This window comes from Penaeus chinensis, chromosome 35, assembly GCF_019202785.1.
Source record: "Penaeus chinensis breed Huanghai No. 1 chromosome 35, ASM1920278v2, whole genome shotgun sequence".
Classification (NCBI taxonomy): Eukaryota; Metazoa; Arthropoda; class Malacostraca; order Decapoda; family Penaeidae; genus Penaeus; species Penaeus chinensis.
The window spans coordinates 31,629,081-31,639,080 of record NC_061853.1 but is presented as its reverse complement, the minus strand read 5'-3'; the positions used below and the strand labels follow the sequence as shown (position 1 = coordinate 31,639,080).

At 37.3% G+C, this 10,000-nt stretch overlaps 1 protein-coding gene across 1 annotated transcript in view; it reads right to left on the bottom strand.

Moving 5' to 3' along the window:
- The window catches only part of LOC125044129 (gamma-1-syntrophin-like), a 41,672-nt gene that overhangs the window by 13,689 nt on the left and 17,983 nt on the right, over nt 1-10,000 (bottom strand). Inside the window, exons 4-5 of the mRNA XM_047640579.1 lie at nt 7,319-7,503; nt 2,542-2,700 (exon numbers count right to left, since the gene is read on the bottom strand). Of these exons, the coding sequence (XP_047496535.1) occupies nt 2,542-2,700; nt 7,319-7,503 (344 nt within the window). The remainder of the gene's footprint in view (nt 1-2,541; nt 2,701-7,318; nt 7,504-10,000) is intronic.

The window sequence follows — 10,000 nt, the reverse complement described above, 5'->3', positions numbered from 1 at the left end:
GTTTGTTTGCTCTTTTGTTTGTTTTTTTGTTTGTTTGTGTGTTTGTTTGTGTGTGTGTGTGTGTGTGTGTGTGTGTGTGTGTGTGTGTGTGTGTGTGTGTGTGTGTGTGTGTGTGTGTGTGTGTGTGTGTGTGTGTGTGTGTGTTAGCGTATGTCTCTGTGTGTGTGTCAACCTCCTGTCTGTGTACGTGTGAATTTACTGTGCAGGACAATATTTGCAATACGTCATTATTTATAGATACACCGCTGCAATTATTTGAAATAGTGAAATATTCAACCGACTATCCCCTCGCAATATGTGACCTAATAATTAAAAAAAATAATTAGTCAAATACTCAAGCTCTCAAATGACATGATGTGAAACATGTAGTAACAACTATGTATTTTATAAACCAGGCCTTTCAACCATGGAGCAAGTTCATAGTGTATTAATAACAGTATAAATAATTTGCCTGAACTAGAACACAAACATTATTGAAGGTTTAAATGTTGATAGATGATTTGAAGGCAATTTTATCCTGGTTTCTTTGTAAGTTTTCCTGATTTTCCTTTTTTTTTTCTTTTTATTGTTATTTTTATTGTTTTCGTCTCATTTCTAAAGTCACTGCTGTTCTAGTTTTATGTAATTTGTGTTACCCATTTTAGATTTGAAAACCTTATAGAACCTAGTCTTGGTTTCTAAAAGTCCCCTGGAATATTCCTTTTATCTAACAGCTTACGAGTTTACTTCACAATCTCGGTCTGGACACCAAAGCTATCTCAACTTTAAGCAACTCCATAGACCGACACAATCTTGATGTAGCATCCAAACCAATCTTGCTTCTACCTTGTTTCCAGACCTACCTAAACTTGATTTATTTCCCCAACCCATCCCGGCCACACCAACCCATGCAATAACCCACATCCTGACCCCCTCCATACATATCCCATGCCTCTATCTCTCATCCCGATTCGTTCCACCTCGACCCATGTCCTCAGTCCACGGCAATATACTCCCACTTTCCTTTGTTTTATTACGTGTTATGATCCTACACACTGATTCCCTTTACACTGACTCTATGCTCCTAGCCGATCCCATAGACACTTCCACACCCACCCCATGCTATTAACCCATACCTAATCCCCCCCCACCCCAACCACAACTACCCTATCAACCCTTACCCCACGTTCTAACCCCTGCCCTCCCTTGACCCACAAGAACTGACCCATCCCGTGGCATCTCCCTTTACGAGTGTCTGGGGATCACCGACGCCGTACTTCATTTTTCTTGCCTCAGACAAGCGGCATTACTTTCTACGAACCATTAGTTTTCCCATGAACAAAAACACATGTGGAGGGAAATAAGAGAAAACCGAAAAGCGGTCTTCATATGTGTCTTGAACAAGTTTGTTTTAGGTTTTCCATCAGACAGGAATGTAGTTAGACTGACATCTTTCTCTACAAATTGTAAAAAAGACACTCAATTCAGTTGGTTGACCTCATTAGGAGAGAATTTTAAATCTAGATAAAAGTCCGGCGGAACAGAATCGCTGTCTCGTGAAATATTAAGGAGACAGATGATAATTAACTAAATATGAAAGAAAATCTTAATTTGCTAATTCGCTTCAATGCTACGTTTATTAATGTAATCAAGTTATTCATTTATTCATTTAGATTTTGTGCTTCATGGTCTCGCATTTATTCAAGTAGTTCATTCATCATTTACAATGGTCATTCATCACCTCAATTTTACACACTGACTCACTCCTCTCTCTCGTGATTAAAAACAAAATATATCTTTCTATGATCTACTTATCTTGTTCTCCACTCTCTCTTCTGTTCTACTCGCGTTCCTATTTTAGCATTAATCATATACTGAACCACTCATTTCCTCGCCACAACTCACTCATTCACTCTAACACACAAGCACAACACACACAAACAGATAGGAAAAAACACACACGCACTCACATGTACACACAAACTACTTTCCTCTCTCCACCTATCTCTTTTACTCGTTAAAATGATTCACTTTAATTCATTTACTTTGCCAGCCAGCCTGCCTGTCTGTCTGTCTGTCTGTCTGTCTGTCTGTCTGACTTTTTGTCTGTCTGTCTGTCTGTCTGTCTGTCTTTCTCTCGCCACCTATCATCGACAGTCAGGCTCACATATGAGGTGTATCATGTTTTGAAGGCGAAGTAAAATCTTCAGTTGATTTAATAATATTTTTGAGTACAGGTTGATAGGTGTGGTAAGAACTGCAGAACTCTCTCTCCCACTTTTCTTTCTCTATCACACACACACGCTTTTTCTCTCTCTCTCTCTCTCTCTCTCTCTCTCTCTCTCTCTCTCTCTCTCTCTCTCTCTCTCTCTCTCTCTCTCTCTCTCTCTCTCTCACTGCCCCCTCCTCGCTTTCCCCTTCCCTCTCTCCCACTCTTTTTTCTTTCTCTCCTTCCCTCTGTCCCTCTCCTTCAAACATTCACACTCGCATACCCCCCTCCTCCCACCCACCCCTCCTCCCCCCTCTCCCTCTATCCCCTCTCTCTCCCCCGCAATCACTTACCGGTGGTGTGTCGAACATATAAATATCGGTGCCTTTCAAAGCGATGAACTTGGGCTTCCAATTCTGCCACGGAAGATTCTGATTGAGTACTCCCTCGCACACCCAACCCATGTACAGCACGTGTTCGGAGGCTGGGAAGCTCGAGTTGTACAGCTTCATCTGCAAGTAGACGGTAGAGCAGCGGATGAGATTGAATATTGCACTGAGGGAATGAGGAAAGGGTGTGTGTGTGTGTGGGGGGGGGGGGGGGTAGCGTCAGGGTATGTCTGTCTCTCTGCATGGATTTACTGATGTATGTATGTAGGAATGCACTGTATGTATGTATGTATGTATGTATGTATCTATGTATGTATGTATGTATGTATGTATGTATGTATGTATGTATTCATGTATGTATATATGTATGCAATCATGCATGTATATATGTACGAATATACGCTTGTACATATACATTTGCGTATGTGTGTATACATTAATCCTCTAATTATAATGAGGATAACAATGTTGACGATGACAATGATGATGATATTAATAGTAATAACAATAATATTGATACTACTAATGATAATGACAACAGTAATAATAATAACAATAATACTGATACTACTAATGATAATGACAACAGCAATAATAATAACAATAATGATAATAACAATTATAACAATAATGATAACAATAATATTAATGATGATAAGAAAATAATCATAATAACAACAACATCATCATCAACAACAATAATAATAATAACAACTTGATGATGATGATGCCAATAATAATGATAATGATAATAATAATATTCGCTTAAAAGGTATAAAACGAAATAATCCTAAATATCACACTAAATAACGAGATCAAATTCAGCCAAAGCACAGACGATTTTAAAAAGGAATAAGATACCGCAGACCTCGCATTTCAACATCTCGGATAAGGCACCTGTTATCGGTACAGCCTCGTCCTTCAGCTAAAACACAGCGGAAATGCCAAAGACACAGCCGTGCATGTAAAATAGTGCCCCAGGAAGCAGATTCCGGAGAAATGTTGCAATCGGGAATGGGAAGTGATTTATCTTCCGTAATAGCGTAGGAAATGCACCGCGGATAGAGTAGGAATCCAATGAAAGTCTACGGGATTGTCTACCCGCGTTTCACATGGTCAGTCTTTTCTGGATTAGTTTTCTGTCACTCTCAAAGTGCTCTTCGGACACTAAATTCTTTCAGAGCAGGTGGCGACGAGGATATTGTGAGTTGCATTATGCGTAATGTAGCTTATGCACTAGAGCGTAATTTCAACATTCAGTTTATATGAATACCGTCTCATGTCGGCATACGTAAGCACAACCACTTAGACAAATTGGCGAAGTAAGCCAGCAGCAAAGATACGGTGAATATAGATCTCGGTATGCCTCTTACTAGCGTTGCCCATATATTGAAAAGTTCTCATAGGAAGAACTAGTAGGTCTGACGAACACTCAAAGCCCTGAAAGCTGTACCATAAAGCACTACGATCAGTATAGATTTATCACGCCTTCCTATGGGTGCACCGAAGTCAAACCAGACAATGTGACGTGTTTTTTGCCAGAATACGTTTAGATTACAGAATGTACTGGCAACTGCACAGTGCAAGAAGTGCAGATGAACTTAGATGTAGACTGTGTAACGAAGAAAACAAGCCAAAACTTCAGGACTATATCTCGGAATGTCATGTGATACAGCCTTTCAGACCACCTAGCATTAGATATAAAAAAAACTATATGAATATTTCATTTCATCAGATACATTTGAAGATAGACTGGTGCAAAATCCTAAATTTACTATGCAAAACTGGCGTAAACAAAGAACAATGTTATGTAAACACAATGGCAAATGCATATCACCGTAATATTATTTTGACGATTTATATTTTTATTTTACCATGTACAAAAACAGTAGTCACAGAATACTGTACTATGTCAAATGTATGTAATCACGACTGCCCACGCCCGAGCGGATAGCCAAAGTGGTAAATGAACTTACTTTACGTAATTTGAGTCTTCGGTATTGGAGTCTTAATGATTGATCTAATGTTATCAAGTTAATGTTTTAATTAAGGCAGTGATACACAAAATTTCATCCAAAATCATAATTCCATCCAAAATCAGTGAATTTCTAGTTATATCATTAAATTCATCGTCATGAATATCTAATATCAATTATTATTTTGCTAGTACCCTAACTATGAGGATTATAATAGTTAGATGAGTTTTTATATGAAAATATATATGTAAACATTTGGAATTTTAATTATTACCACTATCTTTTTTTTATAATTTTTACTATTGGTTTTATTAGCAGTGGTATTTTCATTATTAGTATTATAATCATAATCATTATATACATTACTATTATTATCATTAATGTCCTTATCATCATCTTCATCATTATTATTATTATTATTATTATTATTATTATTATTATTATTATTATTATTATTATTATTATTATCATTATTATTATTATCATTATTTTTAAATCATTATTATTGTTATCATCATTATCATTTCCATTTGTATTATTACCATCATCCTTATTATTTTTATCTTTATTATTAACATTATTATCATCAATATATATATACATATACATATACATATACATACATACATATATATATATATATATATATATATATATATATATATATACATATATATGTATATATACACATGTATATATACATATATACATATATATATACATATATAAATATATGTATATATACATATGTGTATATGTATATATATATATATATATATATATATATATATATATATAATATGGAGAGAGAGAGAGAGAGAGAGAGAGAGAGAGAGAGAGAGAGAGAGAGAGAGAGAGAGAGAGAGAGAGAGAGAGAGAGAGAGAGAGAGATGCACGGATAAATAAATTAATGAATATAGTTATACATATATATAGATACACTAAAACTGTTCGGAACGTATAAATCTATGTACTAAAAAAAATAATGGATACCACAACCGTTTCGGAAAAAAATACGAAACCTACCACCAGCACCTCTAGCGGACAAACAGAAAACTAGAACCGACAGTCAGTAAAATACGCCTTGTAAGCGGTGCCTTGTAAGCGGTAATCACGGCTTCGGCATTATAGTAAATGGGAATATTGTAGCCATCTACTATGTTAGTCTGGTGTCTTATCTCTTTAGGGAGTGACTGTGTGGGTGTGAGTGCCCACAGGTTTGGCTGGGTGATGAAGGCTGAAGTTGGAGTTCTACGGGGGAGCCGGGTGGCTCCCCAGTCGGCGAAGGACTGGGCAGTCCTTGTGTGCTGCTGCTATGCTCGTGGTCTGCTGGAGGATCAGTGAAAGGTGATCTCGCTAGCTGCCTGCGCGGCTTAAGTAAGCGAGCGCTGTGTAAGCGCGCAAGGAACGAGGGGAGCCCGCTGTCCAATGAGCACGGACAGGGCGGCGGACCTGGGCATGCCCAACCTGGGAAGTACGCTGAGCTTCAGGTTGCGGGGTCATGCTACTACAGGTACTCCCCCTCCAGAGAGTGAGCTAAGCGAACGAGCGATATACCGGAACGTGTCACTCCATTTGTCGGGTCACTCCGGAGGTCACCAGTATAGTAAATGGTTAAGTGGCCATCTACTATGTTAGTCTGGTGTCTTATCTCTTTAGGGAGTGACTGTGTGGGTGTGAGTGCCCACAGGTTTGGCTGGGTGATGAAGGCTGAAGTTGGAGTTCTACGGGGGAGCCGGGTGGCTCCCCAGTCGGCGAAGGACTGGGCAGTCCTTGTGTGCTGCTGCTATGCTCGTGGTCTGCTGGAGGATCAGTGAAAGGTGATCTCGCTAGCTGCCTGCGCGGCTTAAGTAAGCACCGCTGTGTAAGCGCGCAAGGAACGAGGGGAGCCCGCTGTCCAATGAGCACGGACAGGGCGGCGGACCTGGGCATGCCCAACCTGGGAAGTACGCTGAGCTTCAGGTTGCGGGGTCATGCTACTACAGCATGATAGTGTAGCAGGCAATTTTCATGTCGTTTTCCCAGTGAGTAGTTGTAGCAATCGGCAGTTTCCGGCACATGAATTTACAGATATAGTGCCATTGATAAGCAGTACTTCGGTGTTCTCTATTTCTCTGTTTCTCTACCCTGTTTTTATATGTCTCTATCTGTACATCAATCTATCTATATTTATATTCTCACACCCACCTTTCTATCCATATCTACCTAGCTATTTGTATCTACAGTGAGGATATATATTCCTCTACCCATCCATCTATCAATCAATCTATCTATCATGACTATCCCAAGACCTGGCGATATCAAACGGAAGAGTCAAAGTGAACAAGGTGGATTAAAGGTGACATAGTGATATTGTAATTAAGTTTCCTGCCAAGCGAAAGGATAATAGATTAAAAGCATTTAGAAAAATTGATTAGAGGCACAGAGCGATAGAGAGGATAAAGAGGTGAAAAGATAAAGGAGGTAAGAGCCTTGTAAGAAAGAGGAAGATAGATAAAAAACAACGAAAGAAAGAAAATAACAGAACTATATGATGAACGAATGACGAAATCCATAGAAAAAAGAAGAAGAAAATAACAAAATAAAGGCTAAATGAACAGGAAAATATAAGAGAAAAGAAATGAGAAAAAAAAGTAAAAAAGAGCAAGACCCTGAAATAAGAATCCAAAAAATACTAGAAAAAAAAAAAAATACAAATAAAGAAAAAAAAAAAAAAAAAAAAACTCGAAAACTTTCCTACCCACATCGAGGACCCAGAGTCTCACCTGCAGGTTCGTGAGGCCAATGATGTTGTTGGTGATGTGCTTGATCCACTGTGACAGCATCGCGGCATCCTCGCAGTGAACTACGCCCGTGCTGATGCCGTTAATGCCCCTCACCTCGAACGCCTGAGGCCGGAGCTTGTCGGTGCCGAAGATGTACCGCGTGATGTATGCCATCATGAGGGGCACTGGAAGGAGGAGCGAGAGGGAAAGTGATGAATAAGTGATGAGGATGAATCTAATGGTGAGGTGTCGGTGAAGGAGCTGGTCGTTTGCGTGTGAGTTTGGTGGGTGTGAGGGTGATTTTGTGTTTGTTTTTTTACTTATTTTATCGTTTTATCGCATTCTCCCTCTTTCTTTCTTTCTTTCTTTCTCTTTCTCTTTGTCTCTGTTTGTATCTCACTCTGTCTGTCTCTCGTGTAACATCTCTTTCTGGTCTTGTCTTTGTGGTCAACTTAGATTACGTATGATGTACATAAACTAGTAAATAGAACCATAGGTTCCAACATATCAATACACATCTATCGCACAAAGACAAAAACAACAACAAAAACACGTTGACGAGGCAGTTCCAGCATCTCAATACACATCTGCCACACAAAGACACAAATACCACCCCCACCACCAACAACAACAACACGTTAATGCTATAGAGGCAGTTGACACGTGTAGGGCCAGGCACATACAGTCTCCTGAGGAAGGCCAGTAGAAGCAGGACTTTACAGGCGCGTGACTTGAGTCTATCGCTCTTTACGCCTGCACGTCGCCCAAATTTCAAAGAGAGAGGGGGGGAAAACACAGACAAAAGTCGAGTTGTTTGGTAAATATTTGACCTGGTTTTCACGTAGATGCTAGGTCTTACCGGGATTGTGTGTGTGTGCCGTTGCATGGCGGCAGAAAAGGAGGGAAAGATTAAGGCAGGCGTTTAAAGGATTACAGAATAACGTGCGATGCGGAGGAGGATGGACAGTGATAAGCTGAGTGGACGTTTGTGACAGGGAGGGTATTACATGTACATACATTCATATGCATAAGAACACACACACACACACACACACACACACACACACACACACACACACACACACACACACAGACACACACACACACACAGAGGCACACATACATAATATTGATAATGATAATAATGATAATGATGATAATAGTAATAACCATGATAATGATGATGATGATGGTGATGATGATGATGATAACAATAATATTAATGATACGAATAATAATAATAATGTTAATAATAGCAATAAGTATAATTATAATTATAATAATGATAGTGATAATAATTACAGTAATAATGATAATAATAATAATAATAATGATAATAATAATAACAATATTAATGATAATGATTACAATAATACTGATAATGATGATGATGATGATGATGATAATTATAATAATGATGAAATGATAATAATGATAATTATAATAATGATGAAATGATAATAATGATAATGATAATAATAATAATAATAATACTAATAATAATAATAATAATAATAATAATAATACCCATGGCACATCAAGAATCACACACTACATTTAGTCCAAAAATCGAAATGGAAAAAAAATGTATCTTGACTCATGAGGCGAAGTGAGTCAAATAAGAGGAAAATCATGAGGTTTATGAAGTGATGCCAATTAAGGAAAATACGTGGCACAGAACAGGAATGTCCTCTTCTTTATATTTTCCCTTTTTCCTCTTCCTTCTATCTCTCTCTTGATTCTTAGCTTTTCGACATTTGTTTCTGAATTTTTAATTTATTTTATTTTATTTGCATGTAAAGGAACTATGTTTTTGTTTTCTTCTTCTTCTCCTCTTTGCTATCTACACTTTCTTCCAATTTTTTTTTCTTTTTAATCTTTATTTTTCACATTTCTTTTTTTTTTTCAGTTTCATTTCATCTCATTTTGTTAAACTACATTCTAAGTTCATAATTTTTTGTTGTTGTTCTGCCAACTCCTTTCTATTCATATTATTTTTCCTTGTGAATTATATATATATATATATATATTTTTTTTTTTCACTCGAATTTTTCTCGGTTCTGAATTACTAGAGCAAGCAGGAAGAGAGGGAAAGGCAGGAGAAATTAAAACTAATAATGATGATAATAATAATAATAATAATAATAATAATAATAATAATTATTATTATGATGATGATGATGATGATGATGATGATGATGATGATGATAATGATAATGATAATGATGATGATGGTGATTGTGATGATGGTGATGATGATGATGATGGTGATGATGATGATGATAATGATAATGATAATGATAATGATAATGATGATGATGGTGATGATGGTGATGGTGATGATGATGATGATGATGATGGTGATGATGATGATGATGGTGATAATGATAATGATAATGATAGTGATAATGATAATGATGATGATGATGGTGATTGTGATGATGGTGATGATGATGGTGATGATGATGATGATGATGATGATGATGGTGATGGTGATGATGATGATGATGATAGTGATGGTGATGGTGATGGTGATGATGATGATGATGATGATAATGATAATGATGATAATGATAATGATAATGATGATAATGATGATGATGATGGTGATGATGGTGATGGTGATGATGATGATGATGATGATGATGATAATGATAATGATAATGATGATGATGATCATGG